General features: G+C 38.8%; 2 protein-coding genes and 1 pseudogene across 6 annotated transcripts in view; all 3 read right to left on the bottom strand.

Annotated features, from left to right (window-relative positions):
* PPM1E (protein phosphatase, Mg2+/Mn2+ dependent 1E) overlaps positions 1-25,498 on the bottom strand; it is a 197,984-nt gene extending 172,486 nt beyond the window's left edge. For all 4 annotated transcript variants that reach the window (XR_013825143.1, XR_013825144.1, XM_079906088.1 and 1 more), the window contains exon 1: positions 24,800-25,498. Coding sequence is in view for 2 of the 4 variants with exons in the window: in XM_079906088.1 (XP_079762214.1) it covers positions 24,800-25,242 (443 nt within the window). In the remaining 2 variants the exon portion in view is untranslated. The remainder of the gene's footprint in view (positions 1-24,799) is intronic.
* Positions 5,843-11,725, bottom strand: LOC307178101 (synaptosomal-associated protein 23-like; annotated as a pseudogene). Its single transcript has one exon. The product of its transcript is annotated as a synaptosomal-associated protein 23-like (transcript).
* LOC307177496 (small ubiquitin-related modifier 2-like) lies at positions 16,646-18,964 on the bottom strand. The gene has a single exon (XM_079904679.1). It carries the CDS (start codon positions 18,071-18,073, stop codon positions 17,729-17,731), a length of 345 nt encoding a protein of 114 aa, XP_079760805.1. The 5' UTR covers positions 18,074-18,964; the 3' UTR covers positions 16,646-17,728.
* Positions 25,499-25,795: the final 297 nt, after the last annotated feature.

Raw genomic sequence — 25,795 nt, 5'->3', positions numbered from 1 at the left:
AGAGCCACTTAATTGGGCATACCTATGATCTTCTTATTCAAGATTCTTAGAGCCCACCTCCTCATTGTGGAACCCTTTATTCTAAGGGTAAAAAAATCTCTCTTCTTTATTTTCCATTCTGGGTTTCTCTAATTTACGTCTCCTCTTCTTCGAGCTGTCCTGATTATAACAGAGGTTGGTGATATTTTAAAACTGAACTTTTTAAACAAGTTAGTGTTTTGATGGGATAGATTTTTAAAAACAATTAACATATTAAAACACAGCCTAATATATAGCATTCATAAGTTAGCTATTTTTACAAGGTGGTTAAATCACCTTCAGTATTTATTTATTGAAACAAAACAATTAATGACACCTAAAATGACCAATTTGTAGAATTAAAAATGAGGAAATGACACAGACCAAGGACAGATATTTTCATGTGTACCACAGAAACACCAATTAAAAAAATGTAGTTTTTGGGAATTCCCTGGCGGTCCAGTGGTTAAGACTCCACGCTTCCAATGCAGGGGGTGCGATTTCAATCCCTGGCTGGGGAACTAGTGATAAGATCCCACATGCCTTGCGGCAGGATGGTCAAAAAAATAAATTAAAAAAAAATGTACTTTTTGCAGAGAAAAACTTCAGTGCTTTATCAAAAAGAATATATATTACTAAACATCTTGTATATATAATTTTAAAAAATGATCAGTATGAAAATTTATCTAGCTTTTTTATTTTCTAAAAATCTGTTAAGTGGAGCTTCCCTGGTGGCACAGTGGCTTTTAAGAACCCACCTGCCAATGCAGGGGCCACAGGTTTGAGCTCTGGTCCAGGAAGATCCCACATGCCATGGAGCAACTAAGCCCATGCGCCACAACTACTGAGCCTGCGCTCTGCAACCCACAAGCCACAACTACTGAGCCTGCGTGCCACAACTGCTGAAGCCCATGTGCCTAGAGCCCATGCTCCACAAGAGAAGCCACCACGATGAGAAGCCCGCACACCACAATGAAGAGCAGTCCCCACCCACCACAACTAAAGAAAGCCAACACGCAGCAACAAAGACCCAATGCAGTCAAAAATAAATAAATATAGTTTTTAAAAAATCTGTTAAGTGTTCCAATAGCTTCTGAAAATTAAAATTACTGGACCTGGGACTTCCCTGGTGGTGCAGTGGTTAAGAAACCACCTGCCACTGCAGGGACACGGGTTCAACCCCTGGTCCGGAAAGATCCCACATGCCACGGAGCAACTAAGCCCGTGTGCCACAACTACTGAGTCTGCACTCTAGAGCCCGTGAGCCACAATTACTGAGCCCACATGCCACAACTACTGAAGCCCACACACTCTAGGGCCCGCGTGCCACAACTACTGAGCCCACTTGCTGCAACTACTGAAGCTCGCACGCCTAGAGCCCATGCTCTTCAACAAGGAAAGCCACCTAAATAAGAAGCCTGTGCACCGCAACAAAGAGTAGCCCCTACTCGCCTCAAATAGAGAAAGCCCGTGCACAGCAATGAAGACCCAACGTAGCCAAAAAATAAAACAAATAAAATTTTAAAAATAAATTAAATTAATAAAATAAACTTACTAGACTTTCACTTGTGTCAATCAGATTGCCAACTAATTTTAAGTAAGAAATCTTGATATTACTACGTAAAATCAGTAAAAGTAAGAATAGCATTAAGACCATTCAAAAAAGATGATGTTTAGATATACGCTGAATTTGTTTAAAATTTTTACTTGGAAACATTTGCCAATTATTATTACTATTGCTGGAAAATGCTCCTGATAGTGACTAAGACAAAGTCAAGTTACGTGCTAGTTAAAAAAAATAATAACATTATTGCAGAGTGGTTAAGAGTGCTGACTCTGAAGCTACTCTGTAGGGGTTCATATCCTAGCCACTTACCAGCTATGTGAACTTGGACAAATTTCTTTCTCAATACCTTAGCTTCCTTATCTGCAAAGTGTGGTTGATAACACTGCCTGCTTCATTTGGTTGTTGTGAGAATTAAATGAATTAATATATACATAGTATCTGGACCAGTTCTCTACATTATAAGCACTTTTTAAGCACTTCTTATCTTTATTACTATTATAAGAACAGCTTAAGTTTATAAAACAATTTATATTTTAATTTTTTTTTAATTTATTTTTGGCTGTGTTGGGTCTTCGTTGCTGTGCATGGGCTTTCTCTAGTTGTGACGAGCGGGAGCTACTCTTCGTTGAGGTGCTCAGGTTTCTCATTGTGGTGGCTTCCCTTGTTGCAAAGCACGGGCTCTAGGCGCACGGGCTTCAGTAGTTGTGGCTCGCAGGCTCTAGAGTGCAGGCTCAGTAGTTGTGGTGTGTGGGCTTAGCTGCTCCACAGCACGTGGGATCTTCACAGACTAGGGATTGAACCCGTGTCACCTGCACTGGCAGGCGGATTGGATTCTTAACCACTACACCACCAGGGAAGCCCAACAATTTATATTTTAGAAATAAAAGAACTACCTGGATGATGAAGATCTATATTGGAGTTGCTTGCTACAGCTTATCCTAGCCCTTATCAATTTAAACAATACATAAGTCAAGATAGTTGACATTCTATCAACAATTTCATATTTTTAAAAGTCACAGATAAAAACATTCACAGACAAGTAAATCTAAAATACAACGTGTTGTTAAAGATAAGGAGAAGCATATATGGTTAAATGGTATCTAAACCACACTATTTCTTACAATAAAACTATGAGTCACAAACTATATTATAAGAAATCATGCCTTAAAAGACATCTATGCATACAGCAATACAAGAACGTGCCAATAAGAATGTTCAAAGCATCTTTTCTTAGTCTTTAGTTATAAAACCATGGTGTTTTACTTCAAATGCATTCAAAGAAAATGGTCATCAATATTCTAAATTATTTACATCTAAATATGCTTTTTAAGACTAAAGTTCCAGAATACTGAACACTGATCTTTCCTGACATACAGAAAAACTTCACTGAAAATATCTTCCTGTTCAGTTCTTTCTTCTTATATTTTCATCTTATATGCTATGTACAAAATGCTACCGTTTTTTAATATAAATTTATTTATTTATTTATTGGCTGTGTTGGGTCTTCTTTGCTACACGCGGGCTTTCTCTAGTTGCAGCAAGCGGGGGCTACTCTTCGTTGTGGTGTGCAGGCTTCTCACTGCGGTGGCTTCTCCTGTTGCAGAGCACGGGCTCTAGGCATGCGGGCTTCAGTAGTTGTGGTTCATGGGCTCTAGAGCACAGGCTCGGTAGTTGTGGTGCACAGGCTTAGTTCCTCTGCGACATGTGGGATCTTCCTGGACCAGGGATCAAACCCGTGTCTCCTGCATTGACAGGCGGATTCTTAACCACTGCGCCACCAGGGAAGTCTCGCTACTTTTTTTTTTTTTTTTTAATTGAAGTATAGTTTGTTTACAATGTTGGGCCAATCTCTGCTGCATAGCAAGGTGACTCACTTATACACATATATACATTCTTTTTTAATATTCTTTTCCATTATGGTTTATACTTTATTATTTTTAGCATTAAGCACATCTGCAATTCAATGTAAATTCAATTTTAATTTGGATTCTTGCATTCTCCCTAAGGCAGTGGGTTCTCAAACTTTAGTGTACATCATAATTATCTAGTGTTTTTACTCAAAACAAGATTACTGGAAACCATAGAAATTCTCATTCAGTAGGTGTGGGCAGAAGCACAGGAACTTGCATTTTGAACAACACATTCCAGGTGATCCTGAAGTCAGTAATTAATGTCCAACACTTTAAGAAACACTGCCCTAATGATTTAGCTTATGATAGGGATGCTATGCTTTAATTCATTAACTATTAGCTCAATGCCTTATACGTACAAAGCTTAGTGCCGGGGGTCAAACATGAAGGTACATACAGTTTAAATGAGGAGATGAGACATGCATATAAATGACATTATAAAAAGGAAGGAATTATTGGATGTATTTTTAAAAGATACAGATAAAATGCTGGGAAGTTCAGGGGAGGGAATAATTACTTCCAGCTGATCTCAGGGAAATTCTTCTACTAGAAGACAGCATTTGAAATGAATGTTGAAGACTATCTCTTTGGATTGTAAAGATGGAGAAAACAAACTAATAATCATATCACTGAATGTTGAATGTGTCTAATGATAAACATCACTCCTTCAAACTCAGAAAAACCACTCCCTACCTCCTAGATTTTATATGTTGATTTCTATCCGGGTCATGGTCTTGCGTTGTCCTGTATATCCACCTAGCAGCTTGATGTGCATCTATCTCTCCAAACATGTCCTTGAAAGGATCTGCTTTAGTACTTTTAGTACATTTATCCCCTGAAAGATAAGGTCATACAGGGGATACTGCTACAGAGAAACATACTTAGCCTTTCTTAAATCTTTAGGAAGTAAACAGAATTTAGCATAGTTGAATTGAGAACACTTTAGGCAGTCTTCAGTTCTAAAATCTCCACAGTTTGGCATCAGGTAGTATGATGAGAGAAATGATCAGAAAAAGAGAGAGAGAGAGAGAGTGAGAGAGAGATTTTACAATTTAGAAACCACTGTTCTAAAAGCCAAATAAAACAAATTAGAGGACAAAAGAGCATAAAGTTCTTCTCTTTCCTGATTATGTGGCATTTTGTTAACATTAGTGGCATTTCTATGACTTGTAGTTTTAAAAATTCCAATATCATCCCAGAGATGCAGTGAATAGAGTCTACAGTGCCCAATATTGACTGAATAAATGAATTAATGAATGATTTGGGGGTTATTTCTCCAGTTTTTTTTTGCAGGTTTACTCTCCTTTATTCAGAGAAATAAGGGCTTACAAGCCCCAAATGGGCTATGCTTTCTCATCTCTATGCCTTTGCACAAGTTAATATCTCCGTTGGAAAGCTTTTCAGCTCCCTTTTCCTCTTGGCTAATTCCTATTTAGTCTTTTAAACTCAATTTAAGCATCCTCTTCCAGAACCTAATAGCCTACATTGGCACACCCACCTTACGGTCCCCATAAATCCTCTGCATCACTCTGTCTTAACTCTTACCAGTACAGGGAGGCAGCAAAATAAAAAGCTTTGGAGTCAGACACATCTGAGTTCAAATTCTGATTCTACCACTTACTGTGTGACCTTAGATGAGTTAACTAATGTTATTAAATATTAATTTCCTGATTTAAAAATAGAGAATAACAATGTAATGCGCTTAGTATATCACCTCCTACATATCAGAGTTAATAATAATTTTTATTGTACTCACATTGTACTGTACTTGCTGGTTAACTTGTCTGACTTTTTCTCTAAACCACACACTTCTTGAGGAAAGGAACCTGTATTTTATTCCGTATAAGCAGCATTTACCACAATGCTTAGCATATGGTAGACACTTAACTTTTTTTGATGACTAAATAATTACTCCCATTATAGTAAAATTAATCTGCCACTTGAAATCCTTTCTATAATGAGGTGAAAAACAAGTGAATAAGAAAACAAACGCCATTAACATTAGTTTCACGAAAGGACACTGTCTTTAACTCTAATCATATTCTTTTTAGGATTTACTACTAATTATACATATTACAAAATACCAAATAATTCAATATCTTGCTTGAACATAGCTGATCATATATGCTTCATGAATTGAATTCCTATAATAACTTTTTCATGGTATACATTAACCACAAAATTACCAAGCCACACATAAGGCTATCTTTATGTAGACAGTCACTTAGAAAAGCTGTAGTAACATACAAGCAGCTTTCTAAAATCAAGGAAATTCTTAACATAGCAAAGCTTAATTAAAATCTCTTTCATAATCCTTGGGGAAATGAGAAGAAATTCAGTTTCATGGTTTGGTAATTTTGACCTATGTAGGAATATAAAAATTACTAATTACTTAATGTAATATTTAATGAACTTTTCCACTGTAATGTTTAATTGGTTTGAGTATTTATAAGGCCTCATTCTGAGAATGCTTTTATTTTATACTTGATTTTCAATGTATTTTGATCTTATACATATATATGTATTTTTTTTTTAGTTACAAAATTTAACTGTAAGGATCAAACAGTGGTTATTGGTCAAACCAGTCGACATTAATAGCTTTGAAGTGTGCAGGAGCTAGTTTTTAAATAAAGGTGACAAATACCAATCAGATTCTTATAACACTGTTCAGGATCTAAACAAATGTGATTCTGGAAGTTGAATACAAAAGGCTAAGAGAATCACAGTGCAATCATCAATAAGTAAACCAAAGACATAATTTTCTGAATCATTTTTAGTTAAACAGAATAAATTCTAGTTTTAAAAACAGTTTAAAGCTACATAAAACTCAAAGCAATCTAACTATTTTCTACCTGAGATCAAAACAAGTTTCTTTTTTCCTATCCAAACATAATTCTTGGCATTGAGGTAAATCTGAATTCACGTGATGTACTTTGTCAAACTTTTCCAAAAAATTTTAAGCCCTGCTGTAGAGAGAAATTCTCATATTATATATACATATTTACATATTTTTTCTTCAAAGACTAATAAATTTATGAGGTTAATAGGCCTGTAATGGGACCATGATACTATTAATAATATGAAAATAAAAAGCCATTCATTTATACCATGTGTTCCTATATGGTGCAATATGAAATGGGATCATAGCATCTATGTACATAGATGAATCACCAGGAGTTCAGAAATTAAGCTCACTTTAAGAAAACTCATTCTATTCTTTTTTGAAGCAGAGGTTGCAAAGTTGTGATGTATAACAAAAATACTGTATATACAGGCTCCAAAACCAAGCATTGGCCTAAATTGGCAATAAATGCAACTTAAATAGAAATTAAACCCAACTACATCTTCACTGTGGTTATGCAACTTTTGGCTTTAGGGTCTGCAGGTTTTACTGAGGTAACAACTTCTTATCTCTTGCCTTTCCTCCTTGTGCCTGCCCCCACTGCCTTTTACATGACTGCCTTTGGCAATGCTTCCAAATTGTGAAAGCAGGAGAACCTGCTAAGTAAATGGAGAGAATGAAAAATAACACTATACACGATGTATGAAAACCAACCTAAGAGTATGGACCAAGAAAGAAAATACTAGAAGGAAAACTAAGCAGCAGCCTACCCTCAAGGGAAAAAGAGAAAATAAAAGAATAGGGGGGCTGTTATTCCTAGATCTTCTTCCACATCATCTCCCGATTAGAAGAGTGTGGAACCAAAATTTCAAACTCTGGAAAGGTAATGGCTTTGAAGGAGGAGCTAGGGAGGTGAATAAATGATAAAGTACAGCAGTAGCTTTAGCTGTCAATGCGTTTCTTTGCTCTGGCATTGGCATTGTCAATACGATCTTTGTTGGTGTCAGCCTTTTCTGTGATCCGTTCTATTTGTCGATTTTGAGCCTCAATCTCATTGCCTAAGTCCAGGGCCATGTTTTTTAGATTTCCTAGGATACTGCCCACTTGAGTCAGGTTCTCTTCTATTTCGTCTTCCCTGGCATCATTTGTTATACATTTAATGTATCAGCTGCTGGCCGCTGCTGTGGTTGCTTGCTGAGGCTGACCATTTGTCACTCGGCCTGGCTTCTTAGATAGTACATTGCTAGTAGAGTTGTCTCCAACATTTCCCCATGTTGCCTTATAGGCTTTACTAGACTCAAAAGTTCTTTGTCCTATTACATGGACATAGACAAAAGCCACAGCACTTGTTTAGTTCTGTTAAAGTCTTCTCTGCTTCTCTCATGTCTTTGTTTATTTGGTCCATGCCTTCTTCTTTGCATTTTAGTTGTTCCCCTTGTTCATCCGGCATAGTGATAGTTTTGATTCCTGCATCCTGAGACTCAGTGGCTCAACCCAGGATTCTCCTTGTACTTTCCAGAGACTCATCAGTAACCTGGTTAGCCCTCAGCTGAATTTCTTCTGCTAACAGATTATCCATGATGAATTAAAACTCTTGATAGGTGCAGAAACTGAAATGTGGCTATTCAAGCAGTTCCGGCCACTCCTCTCCGGCCGCAGCAGCTCGGACACCCGCAAGCCAGACACCCAGCTGCGCTCCAGCTGCACCCTTTTTGCGCCTGCACTCACCGGACCTGCGCACTTCTTCAATATATTTGTACAGACCTACATTAGAAGGTGATATCACTTGTCCTATTTCCTCCTCTCCTTGAGAGTCAAGGATAGTTTTACTTTAATATCATGTATATGTTGAACATAAACTGGATATTTTAATATATAAAATGGAATTCTGACTAAAGGACAGTCTTTATTTTGAGCCACTCTTGAGTGCAGTATGCAAAGAAATAATGATTTTACAACGATAATGATTCCAAAACTATGTTACAGCATAAGGACCCAATGATGGGAATACACTTCTAGAATATAAGTGATCACTGCTTTAATCTATAATCCACTGCTTATTAATGACCAGTATGTATTTTACTGGCTTCTAAAAGATAACATACTGAATATATGACATTAATATAGATTGCAAACTAATTGAGCAAAAGAATACTTCTCTTTATACTTAATTTAAAAAAATTTTTAAGGATTTCTTTCCAAGAAACAGTGCGTTGAGTAGATGGCTATTATATTAGGCATTAAAAATCTATAGAAAATAGGTGTCTTTGGCTACTTCAACAATTAATACCGAAGTTAAAAAATCGAAATAGGGCTTCCCTGGTGGTGCAGTGGTTGGGAGTCCGCCTGCCGATGCAGGGGACATGGGTTCGTGCCCCAGTCCGGGAGGGTCCCACATGCCACGGAGCGGCTGGGCCCGTGAGCCATGGCCACTGGGCCTGCGCGTCCGGAGCCTGTGCTCTGCAACGGGAGAGGCCACAGCAGTGAGAGGCCCGCGTACCGCAAAAAAAAAAAAAAAAAAAAAAAAAAAATCGAAATAGATTACAGGATTAGTCAAGTACAAAATGGAAAAAAATAATCTCCAGGCACCTTATGAGCTATATACCAAGTTGTGAACTTTCTGTTAGTCTACTGTTTAAAGAATTTCTGGATTTCAATTGTGTTTTCAATAAGCAGCATGAATTTTTAGTTTTTTCTTGTCTTTCATGAGAGGCCAGAGTTCAGAAAAATACTTGATGCAAAAACCTTAGCATGTTCTTTATTTATAGTTAATACTATAGCACTTTATGGTTGAAGATAGTAAAAATCCAACCACCCTCTCTCCCTCAGAAGGTAGGTTAGTTACAGTTAGCCAAGAAAGTGATGTTCCATGAGGAAGAAATAGCATCTACAAAGGCAGAGAGGCAAGAAATAATTTGATATCTTTAGAGAAAATTCAATTATGTCAGAAAACCCAGGGAGCCTAGATTAGAGGGAAAAGAGACTAACGGCAGGCACATTAGTTAGGAGGCTACCAAAGTAATCAAGGAAAGAAATAAGAGCCTAAACTCAGAAATGGCAGTGCTCAAAATTCAAACAATTGAACTGCATCTTCACTGTGATTTTTCCCTATAGAAACATGTTTCTAACATAGCATGAAAGTTATAAAATGAACTTTATAGCTATAACCCCTGGAATCAGTCTGCCTGGGTTCATGTCCTAGTGACACCACTGATGGTGGAAACTTGAGTTCTTTAAACTTTCTGTGCCTTGGCCTTCACATCTGCAAAATGGGCTAATAATAGAACCTAACATCAAACAGTTTTTTCAAGGATTAATTGAGGTATTAAATATAAAACAGTGCCTAAGCAAGCTCTCAATAAATGTAGTAGCAACAAAAGAAACAGGAGCAGCTTACAACTACTAGCTCTACAATTATTATTTCAGGTGCAGAGGTGTAAACCTCTGGTTCACACTGCTAACCAAGTCTTATAGAAAGATATTTATGATTAGAGACTACCCTGGTAAAGGGTATTTAAATGCAAAGTTGTATTTATCTGCCTTAAAAAACTGAAAATTATTTTTAGATGCACAGTTAACTTTCCATATGACCTTGAAAAACTGAAAATATTTATGTTCCTCTGATTGTATAAGTAGACTGTGAATAATACAAGTCTCCTTCGAAGTAATATATGAGATTACTTATAAGCTGCCTAAACCAAGACTATATGAACTAATAAATATTCAGTGTTGCCAGAAATCAAATTCCAAAACTTCAGAGGTCATTCCTATTGCAAAAGCAGTGATAGCCTCATTTAATGACTATCACCTCTCATATTTATGTGATAACTTGTTAGGTTCAATGAAGAACATGTTTAGAGCATGATTCTTGCCCTCTAGAGTTTTAGCCTAAGAAAGACTTTTACATACCACACACCTCAAAGACAATTTTATAAATAATATATATATATCAACTTAAAAGCATTACATTTTTGTTGCTTATTTTTATATGCAAATGTGAAAACTGGCTGTAGCACAATATACTTCTCAAGAAACAAGCTTATTAAAAACTGGTTTTTATTTTAGTTTTTGTTTTTAGATTCACAAAGTAGAAAAATGTGAATAAAGATCAGAGGCTGTGCCTTTTGGTAGAAGCAGGTCAAATGCTTCAAATCTATAAAATACAAAAACTGTAATGTTTCTGTAGGAATCTTATAATTCATTATGAAATCAAGTCACCAGGAAAAAACTTATCTTTGCTATTTCTAACCCAGCAGATTAGTCTTTTGGTTCTTTTTTTTTTTAATTTATTTTTTTTAATTGAAGTATAGTTGATTTACAGTGTTGTGTTAAAGCCTTTTGGTTCTTTTTCTTTGATGACTTAAACTAACATAGGAAGTAATGGACTGGTTTTCCTCCGAGCTATACACCAGAAGGTAAAATCTTAAGTGAAAATACACACAAGGAATTAAGAATACTCTCAACCTTTTAACTAGCTCATTACTCTCTACAAAGTATTATTATGCTTCAAAATTGTCATCGTTCACAATATTCTCAAAGAATTTACATAAGACTACTCTTCTAAGCCCACAAAAATTTTCATTTACAAAATTGTGGAGTGTTAATCAGTAATAAAAACTGCAGGGCTTCCCTGGTGGCGCAGTGGTTGAGAGTCCGCCTGCCGATGCAGGGGACACAGGTTCGTGCCCCGGTCCAGGAAGATCCCACATGCCGCGGAGCGGCTAGGCCCGTGAGCGATGGCCACTGAGCCTGCGCGTCCGGAGCCTGTTATCCGCAAGGGGAGAGGCCACAACAGTGAGAGGCCCGCGTACCGCAAAAAAAAAAAAAAACCTGCAAACATATTTCTGCCACTAGTTGAAAATGTTAATACATACCAACAATAACATAAAACAGGAAGGCACGTTCCTCCACCATTCAGAGTAGAGCAAAGGAAGAAAATAATAACAAAGAGAAAGAAGGTAATGAGAATAGGCCTATAAAAATCTAGAAAGGAAACAACCTGGACCGAGCAGAGAAAAAGTTGAAGATTCATTCATTTATTCAATAAATATTTAATGAGTGCCTACTATGTGCCAGGACCTGTACTAGGTGCTGGATACACGAAGGTAAACAAAACATTCTTTATCTGTTGCCCTCAGTGTGGTACAGAGACATCAAATAACTAACACATGAATACATATATGTATAAATTATAAGTGGATATAGAGAAAAAGGATACCATGGAAACCAAAAACCAAGACTTAATTTAGACCATAGGTAAAGAAACACCTCTATGAGAAAGAGATATTTAAGATAAGACCTAATGGTTGAGTTGGACAGTTGTAGAGAAGGGGGCAAGGTGCTTGGGCAAACAAAACAAAAATACAGAGTCCCTGAGGCAGGACACAGCATGGCAGTCTCTGGGAATTAAATCAAGACCACTGTGACTAAAGCATAGTGGCTGAGCAAGGTGAGACCCAGATAACTGTTATACGGAAAACTGACTGAAGGGAGGGAAACGTGGAAAAAGCAATAGCAGTTAGGAGTACTGCTACAGCCAGCCAAGAGGTGATGGAAGCTTGGACCACACTGTTGGGAGTAGAGACAAAAAGAAACGGGAAAAGTATTTTTCTTTCATTTAGAAGTGAAATTAAAAGACCTCTAAACAAAATAATTAAAATGTTCTTCCATCTTCTTTCTCTACTGTAGCACAAAGAATTACTAAAATGGTCTCCCAAAGATGCTCACTAAAATCTGTGAATACTAATTTGACATCACTCCTGTGATTGTGTTATACTATATGGCAAGTTGATCTTAAGAGAGGGAGATTATCTCGGTGGACCTGATCTAATCACATGAGCCCTTACAAGCATAGAGCTTTCTCTGACTGATAGCAGGGGAAGCCAGAGAGACTGAAGCATGAGGAAGCATGTGCCACTGCTGGTATGAAGACAGAGAGGGTCATATGAGAAGGAAAGTGGGTGGTTTCTATCAATAGATAATCAGCCCACCTCGTCACCACCCCACAGCCAGCAAGGAAATGGGAACCTCAGATCTATAACAAAGATCTAGACTGTTAACAACCTGAATGGGCTGGGAAGTGGAGTCTTCTCCTGAGTCTCCAGATAAGAGCCCAGCCTGGCCAACACTTTGACTTCAGCCTTGACTCGAGACCTTAAGCAGAGAACCCAGCTGAACATTAACAGACTTCTGACCTACAAAACTGTAAGATAGTAAATGGATGTTGTTTTAAGCCACTAAGTTTCAGTAGCATGTTACACAGCAATAGAAAACTACCACACTATAAACTATGTGAGGAGAAATTAACAATTCGATAATCTAAATCTAAATCATATTATTCTCCAGACTTCCCTGGCAGTCCAGTGGTTATTAGGACTCTGCATTTCCACTGCAGGAGGCATGGGTTCGATCCCTGGTCACAGAACTAAGATTCTGCATGCCATACAGCATGGCCAAAATAAATAACTAAAACCTCTTATATATGTGTGTGTGTGTGTGTGTGTGTGTGTGTGTGTGTATAGTTCTCTAGTCATAGGAAGAAATCTAGGAAAAACAAATTCAGCTTGCTATTTCTCTAAAGGCTAGATAAATATGAATTGGGTGGAGTGAGCATCCATTTAAATATGAGTTTGAGGGACTTCCCTGGTGGCACAGTGAATAAGACTCCGCGCCCCCAATGCAGGAGGCCTGGGTTCAATCCTTGCTCAGGGAACTAGATCTCACATGCATGCCACAACTAAGATTTGCATACCTCAACTAAGTAGCCAGTGAGCTGCAACTAAGGAGCCCTGGAGCTGCAACTAAGGAGGCTGCCTGCTGCAACTAAGACCCGGGGCAACCAAATAAATAAATAAATATTAAATAAATAAATGAATATGACTTTGAAATTAAATGTCAGATATGTGTTACAGAATTAAAGTTTTTGTTATTATATCTAAACCTGTGCCATTCAATATGGTAGCCACTAGCCACAAGTGGCTACTGATATTTTAAATGTGATATTCCAATTGAGATCTGCTTTACGTGTAAGATACAAACAGGATTCTGAAAACTGCTATAAAAAATGAAAAATATCTCAATAATATTTTAATACTGATCACATGTTTAAATGATAACATATTTAGATACACTGGGTTAAATAAAATAAATTATTAAATTAAATTCACTTTCCATTTTTAAAATGTGGTTAATAGAAAATTTTAAGTTATATATGTGGCTCAATTATGTTTCTATTAGACAGCACTGGTCTAGACTTTTAGGCAAGTGTCCTCCAAAATGCCCTAAACCAAGACCCCAGTCACCTATAAGTATTCTCCTCTTTCCAACAGAGTTCAGTGGCATTAATGGCACACAGCTGTGTAGAAATACAAGCCAAGCAGTACTGCAGTTCAAATATTAGTGAGAACATGGAGAAACCAGACCTCTCATACAGTGCTGTTGGACAAAGTTATCTGTCAATATCTAACAAAGTAAAAGTGTATGTAACTTCAACCTGACAATTCCATTTCTAGGTATATACTCAAGAAATCTATGAACACATGCACAAGGAGACATGTCCAAACTGTAGAATTATTTGTAAAGCAGAGAATACCAGCTATCCACCAAAGTTATGTGGTTTTTTTCTACATAGTATGAAGTTGTTTCTTAACTGCCAAGCCAGTGACTACATTTCCCAGTCTTGTTTGCTGGGAACTGTGGGCCCTAGGTGGTGTCACGTGACTGGAATTCTAATCAATGGAAAGTGAACCAAATTATATATGCCACTTCCAAGGACTGGCCCCTAAAAACCTCCAATACCATTCTCCATTCTTATGTTTGCTGGATGTATTTTGATGCCTAGAGCAACCCTGGAAACCACAAATTGAAGACGACAGACTCTCTATTAGCCTGAGTCCCTTAATCACTCCATAGAACACAGCACCTTCTCCATTGAAGGTACTCTATGAGCAAGAAATAAACTAACAATATGTTAAGCTTTTGAGATTTCAGGATTTACCCACTAGAGCAGCTATTTTTAACCATTATAGTGCATAACATGCAAAAATTAGAAACAACTCAACTGTCCATCAATAGGAAATTGGATAGATAAAATACACTCATATAGAATGCTATATAGTAGCTAAAATGAAAAAACTATATCTATGTGTATCAATATGAATAAATCTTTTTTAAAAAGGTCAGTCTCAAGATAGCTACTTATGAAAACAAAAACAAAAAAAGCCCACCATATACTGACCATACAAATATGCGTGTAGTAAAAATATAAAAATATAGAGCAGAAGGATACATTCCCCAAACTCCCAGATTACCTCTGGAAAGAAAGAAAAGGGAATGGGTTCATAGAAGACAGTGACAACAAAGTCTTCAATTCCTTATGAAATGTTTTATTTCCTTAAAATAATCTTAAACAACTTGTTGAAACTGGTGGGTATATGGATATTTTTATTATTTTCTGTTATTTTCTAAATGTTTAAATCATTTCGTAACATCAATAATCTTTTTCTTATATATAGCTGCTTAGAGAGTAAACTAGTAAAACCCGTTAGAAGACACTTAAAAACTATGTACCAAAAGCCTTAAATATGTGAAAATATTTAATGTAATCCCAACACTATATACTATATATAAATACACTCTAAGAAAACCAAAGGTATGCTCAAAGGATGACCATCAAAATATTCTTAAAGCAACCAAAAATTTGTAACACCTAAAATGTTTAATAGAATTGTGATCAAATTACTGTGTATTCATTTAAAAATTACACAGAATATAAATAATGGGAGGTAGGGTGAGATGTGTGAAGATATAGATGAAAAAAGATTGGCCACAAATTGATCATTGCTGAGGTTGGGTGGTAAGGACACTATTTTTTATATACTTTAAATTTCCTATAATAAAAAGTTTTAAAAATATGAGAATCGCAAAATTTACTAAGTTTTTTAAAAAGCAGTTTAAAGTAGTAAGAATAATATCTTATTTTTAATCTCTTCGCTCATTCATTGGATCAGCAAATATTTATTGTGTGTTGTATATGTCCCTGTCATTACTGACCTAGGGATGTGATGGCAAACATGTAGCTTATAATCTAATGCAACTGTCTCCAAACACTTGCTCAAGCACTCTATCAAAAAAATTTGGAGGAACCATAAACAAGACGAAAAGACAACCCTCAGAATGAGAGAAAATATTTGCAAATGAAGCAACTGACAAAGGATTAATCTCTAAAATTTACAAGCAGCTCATGCAGCTCAATATCAAAAAAACAAACAACCCAATCCAAAAATGGGCAGAAGACCTAAATAGACACTTCTCCAAAGAAGATATACAGATTGCTAACGGACACATGAAAGGATGCTCAACATCACTAATCACAAGAGAAATGCAACTCAAAACTACAGTGAGGTAACACCTCACACCAGTCAGAATGTCCATCATCAAAAAATCTAGAAACAATAAATGCTGGAGAGGGGGCGGAGAAAAGGGAACCCTCTTGCACTGTTGGTGGGAATGTAAATTGATACAGCCACTATGGAGAACAGTATGGAGGTTCCTTAAAAAACTAAAAATAGAACTACCATACGACCCAGCAATCCCACTACTGGGCATATACCCTGAGAAAACGATAACTCAAAAAGAGTCATGGGGCTTCCCTGGTGGCGCAGTGGTTGAGAGTCCGCCTGCCGATGCAGGGGACACGGGTTCGTGCCCCGGTCCGGGAAGATCCCACATGCCGCGGAGCGGCCGAGTCCGTGAGCCATGGCCGCTGAGCCTGCACGTCCGGAGCCTGTGCTCCGCAACGGGAGAGGCCACAACAGTGAGAGGCCCGTGTACCGCAAAAAAAAAAAAAGTCATGTACCACAGTGTTCATTGCAGCTCTGTTTACAATAGCCAGGACATGAAAACAACCTAAGTGTCATCGACAGATGAATGGATAAAGAAGATGTGGCACATATATACAATGGAATATTACTCATTCATAAAAAGAAATGAAATTGAGTTATTTGTAGTGAGGTGGATGGACCTAGAGTCTGTCATACAGAGTAAAGTAAGTCAGAAAGAGAAAACAAATACCGTATGCTAACACATATATATGGAATCTAAAAAAAAAAAAAAAATGGTTCTAAAGAACCTAGGGGCAGGACAGGAATAAAGACACAGACTTAGAGAATGGATCTGAGGACACAGGGAGGGGGAAGGGTAAGCTGGGACGAAGTGAGAGAGTGGCACTGACATATATACACTACCAAATGTAAAACAGATAGCTAGTGGGAAGCAGCCGCATAGCACAGGGAGATCAGCTCGGTGTTTTGTGACCACCTAGAGGGGTGGGATAGGGAGGGTGGGAGGGAGACGCAAGAGGGAGGAGATATGGGGATATATGCGTATGTATAGCTGATTCACTTTGTTATACAGCAGAAACTAATAAAACAATGTAAAGCAATTAGACTCCAATAAAGATGTTTTAAAAAAAAGAAAAAAAAAATTTGGAGCATCATGAATACCCCCACCCCAAATGTAGATACACATTTCTCATGTGTGTATATATAAATACAAATTCCATACATACACATCCATGCATACATACCACTCTCACCAGCAATATATTAGTATTTCTTTGAGTAAGCTGTGTTCCACATAATCTACTTAATAGTTCCATTTTTGTGGATTTCTCATCAAATATAATCACCTTTAAAAAAATCTAATATAAGTAAAGATGGGAGAAATATAGGCTCTTAAGTTTTGTTCCTTTTTACATTTGCATTACAAATATTATGTTCAACCCATGATTTCTTTGCAGGAATCTTTTTTTTTCATTTTAAACAAGAAGTTTATTTAAACTTGACTTGAAGGGAAAACTACCTAGGATTCATTTCTTTTAGAGTAATTTATCCCTACTTAAAGACAGATTGTAACATGTAACATGTAACAGCTACATACAAAGAAGTTGTAAAATTGTCCTTTGTTTTACAATGATAAATGAAAACATTAAAATTCTCCAATCGAACAAGGTATGCAAGAATTTTTATGTTGTTCTTTTTTTGTTAAACAGTGAGAGCAAAATAACTTACTGGAATATAAAGATAAGAGCTGATGAGCATGACACTAATGGAGAAAAGGGGGTATCTTCACAGAACCAGTATTTTTCCCCATTCCATCTCCATCTGATGTCGATCAAAACATACCATTGGCCATTTACTTTAAAAAAAATGCAATATGCTTGTACACCGTCTACTTTATGTACAATAAAGGAATGGAGAAGGGGAAAATGAAAGAATAGAGAAACTATGTAGCAGGAGTCAGGATGTGATGGAACCCAATTGCGGTTTTCTAATTGAGAATGTCTTCTTGGTCTGGAGGAACAATTCTGGAGTAAAGTAGCAGGTTCCCTTTTTAGTAGACACCTCCTGTCTGCTGCTGGAACACATCTATTGTATTTTCATCCTCCATTTTCAACTGTGCAGGTGTGTCTGTTTCACTGATTGGCTGCCCATCAAATCGGAATCTGATCTGCCTCATTGACAAACCCTGTTGTTCACAATAGGCTCTCATTAGTTTACTAAGTGGTGTATGCCTCTTAATCTTAAACTGCACCACAGAACCATCCTGCCTCATCAAATTATTATGATCGTTGTTGTCAGTCTTGACTCCTTCCTTGGGCTTTTCGTCAGCCATGGCGAGCAACAGTCTCCTCAGGAATGCTTCACGAATTTGCGTGTCATCTTTGTGCAGGGCCATGCTAATCTTCTGTATCCTTCCAATTTCAGTATATGTGCTGTCAAAGCGAGCACTTTGCAGGAATCTTTAAAGTCAACTGTCTATTTTGTAAGGGCTAATTTTGTTAAAACCAGTAAATATAATCAATGAATCAATTTAATGAGAGCAGGTAAACTGAAATAATTCATAATGTTCTGAAAATTGGAGTAAGGGTGCCACTGTCAACTCTTCTAAGCTAAGAAACTTGCACTTCATCAGGATACCTCATTTACCATGTCTGACATGAAGTCAGTTGTCGTACAGAACAAGCTGCCAACCTCAATCAATATATCAAGTATTACAAGCACCTAACTTCATTATTTTTTTTTGGCCACACCGTGTGTCTTGCAGGATATCTTAGTTCCCCCACCAGGGACTCAACCCAGGCCATGGCAGTGAAAGTACTGAGTCCTAACCACTGGTCAGCCAGGGAATTCCCTTAAGTTCATATTTTGTATACAAGGAAAAAGATTTTAATATTTTATTCCTTCACTGAAATGGATTATTTTGGGTACACCTTATTTTGAAGACCATTAGTCAAGTAAAAGATATATAAATATTCGTGGACAAAAAAATAATAAACAAGTGCTACAAAAGGAGTAAGCACTGGGTATTCTGTAAGAGGATGTGGAAGAGACACCTAACTCATTTGAGGTTGGTGAACAAAGGAAGTGACGTTAGATGGAGACCTAAAGAATGGGTAAGAGATTGGACTGGGTGAGGTGAGGGTGGGATAGCATGGTAGATCAAGAAGAAGGAATAGTATGTTATGTCCAAAGGTGCAGAGGTAAGAGCAAACACAACACATTCAAACTAATATATTAATAGTCTAAAACAGCTGAAGTGTAGCTTCTAGAGGTGGGATGGACTGGGTGGATAGTGATTCAGGGATGAGGCTGATAAGATTATAAAGCTTTGTTTGGATTTTATCTGGAGGGCAATGGAGAAATAGGTGATGAAGGTGTACAGTAAATAATTGGCTTTGCCCAAAGAGAGGTCTGGCCTTTCTCCTCAGCTCCTGGGAGTAACCTCTAAATCCCTATTTCTAAAGTAATAGGATTGTCTGTGTTATTCAGGTGGGCCCCTTGGATCACATGGTATCAGCCTGAGGGGAGACTGGAAACTAAGTTCAACCATGTGAGCAATCAATCAGTAAGTCCCAATAAAAACTCTGGACACTGCAGCTCAGGTGAGCTTCTTGGGTTGGCAATACTCCATGAGAGAGAAACACATTGCTGAGGACAATGGAAGCTTCACATTTGAAACCCTTCTAGATAGCACCTCATGCATCCCTTCCTTTGGCTGGTTCTAATTTGTATCTTTTCCTTATAATGAACCATAATCCATTAATATAATAGCTTTCAGCGAGTTCTTTCTAGTGAATTATCAAATCTGGAAGTGTTTTTGAGAAACCCCAAACTTACAGTCAGTGTCAGAAGTGAGGGTGGTCTTGTGTGGACTCTTCCCTCTAAGTTTGTATTTAGACCCTAACTCCTTGCAAACTTCTGCCTCAGGCAGACCTGGCTTTCTGGAGGACTGTGCCTTTGACCTCACAGTTTGGCTAACTCCACGGAAAGAGTAAAAATGTTTAAGCAGTGGGTGATAATTAGTCAATCTACATAATCTAGACTCTAGAGGAATCACTTTGGCTACACTGGGGAGAATATATTGGAGAAGAGTAAGACTGGGAAGAGATGACAATAACAGTGGGGATGGTGAAGGACATATTTATGAGATATTTATAAGGCAAAATTTGACTGAATGTGAGGGTGAGAGAAGGAGAAATCAGGGATGAACCGACCAAAAAGAGAATTAGGTTTTAGTTTTGTCTTCTGCAGGGGGGAGAGAGGGAGTTGGAGGATTAAATTCAGTTTTGGACAGTTTGAGAAGATACTTAGACATCTAGATAGAGCCATTCAATTAGCAGTCAAAGCAGGGACGGAGACAGTCAGGAGCCATTAGCATAACTACAATAACCAAAATCATGGGAGAGATTGATGTTGACTATAGACAAATAAGTCAACCGCACTTGAAAAAGCCAAGGACCAGGACTTCCCTGGTGGCGCAGTAGATAAGACTCCGCGCTCCCAATGCAGGGGGCCGGGGTTCCATCCTTGGTCAGGGAACTAGACCCCACATGCATGCCACAACCAAGAGTTCACATGCCACAACTAAGGTGCCTGCATGCTGCAACTAAGGAGCCCACTTGCCACAAGTAAGGAGCTGGCAAGCTGCAACTAAGGAGCCCAAGTGCCACAACTAAGGAGCCCGCCTGCTGCAACTAAGAGCCAGTGCAACCAAATACATAAATATTTTTTTAAAAAAAAAAGAAAGAAAGAAAAGACCAAGGACCAAATACCAATATAAAAGGGTTAGGCAGAGTATTAAAAGCTCACAGAGAAGTGGCAGCCTGAGAGGTAGAAGAAAAACCTGAAAAGTATGGCTTACACTGAATGGTTGGTATTTATTTTCTTCTTTTTGCTACTTCTTACTACCTTCTAATAAGAAAAAAAGGTACTCTAAATGAGTAGCATAACTTGCATCCATGTATTTTTCCATATATATACACAAAGCTTAATGGTTTTCTAACCTATCTCAAAGTCATTAATGAGTCACATAACTCAATATAACTGAATTATTAGTATCTATAAACAATGATTTTCTTTTCCAAGCCATTTTTAAAGTGCCCACCCTCATTACTACTGTAAACCTTCTGTATGTACTTAACTTTGTCAGGCTGCTGGGACATCTGTCTCCCCCCTTGAGAAGTCCAACCCAGACTAAATGAATAACTGAGGAAAAAACTGCTCTAAAAACGTAATGACATATAGCTCTAATAAAGGCTTCAGAGTATTTGTTTCTTCTGGGTTAAAACAAATAGATTTATCCCCAGTAAAATATAGAGAAACAGAATACAGTATTGACCCACGTAGCCTAGCCAAGGTTATTCATATCTGCTACAAGATCAGCTGTAAATTTTATTGGCAAATTATTTCAAAGCTATAAAATATCTCACCTCCACCTTTTCAAAGAGATTCATTAACCTCAGAAATCCTAATATTATATCATTAGAAAGTATTTATTTTAATCTCTTGGGGGGCATTTTAGTTTAAAGGAGTAAAGGAGATAATTTTTATACTAACAGCTAAAGGTTCCAAATCATTGGAATATTTTATTGACAAGTAATAGACTAATTCAGTGATACAGTTCTAAAGTATTGCATGAATTTATTATTGATTCTTAAGGTTTAATTAGTTGAAACAAAATTGTTTAAATGGTCCTTTAAAAAAAGTATTTAGGGGGGCTCCCTGGTGTCGCAGTGGTTAAGAATCTGCCTGCCAGTGCAGGGGACACAGGTTCGAGCCCTGGTCTGGGAAGATCCCATATGCCACAGAGCAAGGAAGGCCGTGTGCCACAATTACTGAGCCTGCGCTCTAGAGCCCGCGGGCCACAACTACTGAAGCCTGCGCACCTAGAGCCCGTGCGCCTAGAGCCCGTGCTCTACAACAAGAGAAGCCACCGCATGAGAAGCCCGCGCATCACAACGAAGAGTAGCCCCCGCTCACAGCAACTAGAGAAAGCCCAGGCAGAGCAACGAAGACCCAACGCAGCCAAAAATAAATAAATTAAATAAATTTTTTTAAAAAAAGTACTTATAGTCCACAACAGACATCTTTCTCATCCAAGGGGATTTTTACCATTTTGAATTATTTTTCTTTCAAAATGTTACATGTTTATATCTAGCAGAGAAATATCTAAGTACATATTTCCTATTTTGAAGGCTAACGGCAAAATTCTATCCCAAACACTGAAAAACTTTTAAGTTGCTAATTATAACCATATTTTGTCCATTCAAACCTTGATCCTTTACTTATCTAAGTAACTGCTTATCTCAAGCTAATCCTAAACTTTGTGTTTACCAAAATGAAGAATGATAAATATATCTGTTCTTATTCTAAAAACTCTGAGAGAAGCAAAATAGTGAGAAAAACATTCACTATATTTTTAAAAGTAAAATTTCAGCCAGTGTATACATAAACAGTATTGAGAAGGTAAGCACCCTTTTTTTCTTCAGCGAACCTCAGTCTGTTTAGCAGTTTCATACTGTATATTTCTAAAATACTAACAGAAAAAAACACGCTAGAAACTTATGAAACTGTTATTATACGCAGTGTTATTTTCTTCTTACATTAGTCCCAACTGTGAAATTGGTGAATATATATTTCAGGTAACTTCATTTAAGAATTTTACCACTATTTGACAAGCATGACAGAGCTTTTAAAGAATATTAAGAATTCCCAAAATAAACAGAGTGGGTATTTGAGAAAATATTTTGGGAAAAAAAAATCTTCACCTCCAAATTAGCAATTCCAACATATCCCTAATCAGAATTATTTCAAAGTATTTCCTAGGAAATTTGACAACCCAACATTTCAAATATGTCGGAGAGTTCTGAGGTTCAGAGATTATGGAAATGTTGGAATCATTTGTACATAATTTGTCATTTCTGAATCTGGATCCTCAGTTCTCTCATCTGTAAAATAAAGCGAACAGGAAAATGATCTATCTCTCCAATGTTCCAGTCTCGATTCTTGTGGCTAAGTGATATGATTTTCCTTTATAAATAATAAAATAAAAAATAAAAGCATTAAAAGTATGTGTTTTTAAACTGTGAGACTTTGGGGTTTGTTTGTTTGTTTTTAATCTGTTAAGGACCTTGAAGATACTTTACATAAACAAGCCAGCCATTTTATATCTGAATAAAAATAGGTTAATAGCTTCTGCACAAAACAGTATATATGATGAAATCTCTGATTTAAGGTGAAATAATGTTTTCCAACTTTAATTTTGCTAGTTTTACTTCAAATCTAAACTTCTGTTCTCAATCAGATGGCCATTTTATAATTTAAATACTTTTCTAGTTTATACATGTATTGAAAATCTTGCTTCCTTTCCATGTGGAAAAACACACATCTACTTACCATCATCTTTTATATAGATTTCATTTTTTAAAAAACTTTGGCACATGTTCAAAGTTGTTCTAAAGTAATGACTCTTTTTTTAAAAATGGACCTTCTCTAATATTTAAATGTGTGTTTCTTTAATTCTGCAACTGCATTTGTAAAGGTAAGAACTGTCAAAATAGAATTAGTCTGATGCTGAGATACACCCTTCCACTTTGGTAAACGTTTCCGTTTTATTTTAAGCAGGAAGTCTTAAGTGTCTTTATATAGTATTAAAAATGACATTTCATACGCCTTTTTCTATGATACTTTACAAACACTAGGAAGAAATACTCTAAGATGTTAATACTGTTTATATCTGGGTAGTGGTATTACATGCCATTTTATCTTTTACATTTCCCCAAAAGCATTATTACTTTGGTAACCAGATAGTATTTTAAAATTAAATTTTAAATAGAGTGTAAAGTGTGGGACATCAACACAGTTCACTTCTACAGCAGACATTTAAATACTTTTTCCCTACTGACAAGCCTCTGTTTTAACAGGAAGAGTGATTTGATCAGGTGTCTGTTAGGTTGGATAAAGACAAAACATTTACTTTCCAGGTCCTTCTCTTAATCTAAGTTTTTGAGAAGATCCAAGAAGTGAATTTAACTGCAATGAATCTTGCAGTAGTAAACTTTCTGAGGGGTACAGAGTAACACCTTTCATTACAACTATCAGCAGAATAGGGAAAGACTCCCCAGGTTTACCAGTGTTCTCGGAAACTTGTTCGTATTCTCCTTTGTCATTATTTCAGAACAATTCCATTTAGAAAGAAAAGCAATTGTAAACTTTCTATTTCAAGCCCATAAAAACTGGGATGAAACGAAAAGCCTTGACCTTTCTATTTTAGACTTTCATCTGTGTAGCTAAGCCACCTGCTTTCTCTCCCCTACCCCATCTACTTAATGGACTGAAAATACTGCACCTAATTGCAATTTTATCAAACCAGCCAGAGTTTTCCATTTTAACGAATTACAACTGTCTTTCACCTGAAGGCTCGCATGTAAAATTTTGCTCACTCGTCCCTCCCAATTCCTTCCCACCTCCCTCAACTGTAAGTTATCAAATGTCGTTAGACGAAGATACTAGGCTTCCATGTATTAAGCCATCTATACTTTCAACACCGAGAGCCCGACAGAAAATCTACTCCAGTCTCTCCTCCTGTGGATCTGGGGCTGGGATTATCATCTTTGTTGCGGTTACGCAGGAAGCACCTAGCAGCTCTGCCTAGAAAGGAGTCCCGTCTCTCCGCCGCCAAACAACACGGGACTCAGGCTGGGAACAGGCAGACCCGGGTGGGAAGAAACCTCCAGGAGGAAGAAGAGAGCTGGGAAGAGGGAGCTCTCAAGACTGGAAGGAAGGACCTTGCAAGGCACGAAGGGGAAAGGGTGTGTGAAGTGGAGCAAGAAGTGGGCGGCAGGGGAGAAGCGGGAAGCAGGGGACGGCGCCCGGCGGAAGGGCGCGGGGGGCGGCTCCCGGGCCGGGTAGGAGGCGCGGGGGCCGCGGCTGGCGTGGGCAGCTCGCAGACAACAGCCCAAGTCCGAGCAGCGGGGGCGCTTTCAACCGCGCCAGGCGCCAGCGTTGGGGGGGGGGGGGGCATGAAGAGCGGAAAGAGCAGTTTGAGGGGCCGAGGGAGTCGCGTCGAGGCCGGCGAGGCGGGGACAGCGGGCCCACCCCCAACCAAGCCCCGCTACTTAACTATTTGTAGAGCTGCTGCAGGCACAGGTCCAGGCTCTCGCCCTCCACCTCCTCGCGGGTGATGCGCTCCGACAGCGGCCGCGGGAGCGGGGGCAGCGGCGGCAGCTGGGGCTGCGGCGGCGGTGGCACGGCCGACTGCCCCCGGGCTGCCGCCGCCTCTTCCTCCTCGCCCTCCGCCGCCACCACCTCCTCCTCGGGCTCGGGGTCTTGCTCCTGCTCTTGCTCCCCCTCCTCCGTCGCGGCTACAGTGGCCGCCTCCTCCCCGGGTTCCTCAACCGAAGCCTCGGGCGCCTCGGCCGCTACCAGTTCGGGCTCGGGCTCGGGCTCCGACTCGGGTTCGGGTTCCGGCTCGGGCTCGCCGCCGCCGCACGGTCCGCGAAACTCGCCCAAGAATAGCTCCAGGAAGCGCCGGTAAGTTTTCTCCTCGGGGCTGCAGCCGGCCATCGCTGCTCATGCCCCGGAGCCGACCGGGAAGTGGGTGGGGGAAGCCCAGGAAGGGGAGGGGGCTGCTCGCGAGCCTCGGGATCCTGCAAGGGCGGTTAACTGCCGCACCGGCACGAGCGATCAGCACTAGGTTCCTCGGAGAGGGCTCCCGCAGGCGTGCGCGTCGCCGAGCCCGGACGTGCGCGGCCCGGGGGCGGGGGCGGAGCGCGCTGCCCCTCTCTGGTCTGGAGGGAAAGTTGGTCGCGGGCGCGCGCGCGGGGTCCAGCGACGGCCCACCCTCTAGCCCTACGAAGAGCTCAGCCCACGCTGCCTAGAGACTGTCGCCATGGCAACCGGCTCTAATTAAGAATTTCAGGTTCCCTCCCGTCGAGTCCGCGGAGTCGAAAGGGCACTCGACTTGTCCCCTCTCCAACTCTGAATGTCTTCATTGTATGCATATCCTAACCTGAAGTGGATAAGACCGAACTAAGACATCTCCTGGTCTAGCTGTTGGTTCCCACTTGGATTCAGTTTTCCTTATCTGTCCTGCCTTGCTTTAGGGTGCTTATCTGTT

The sequence above is a fragment of the Stenella coeruleoalba genome (genome assembly GCF_951394435.1).
Source record: "Stenella coeruleoalba genome assembly, chromosome: 19".
NCBI lineage: Eukaryota > Metazoa > Chordata > Mammalia > Artiodactyla > Delphinidae > Stenella > Stenella coeruleoalba.
This window is presented reverse-complemented; position numbering and strand designations above follow the sequence as displayed.

Coding starts and splice junctions, on each gene's coding strand:
- LOC307177496 (XM_079904679.1), bottom strand. CDS start 18,073: ATGGCCCTGCACAAAGATGACACGCAAATTCGTGAAGCATTCCTGAGG.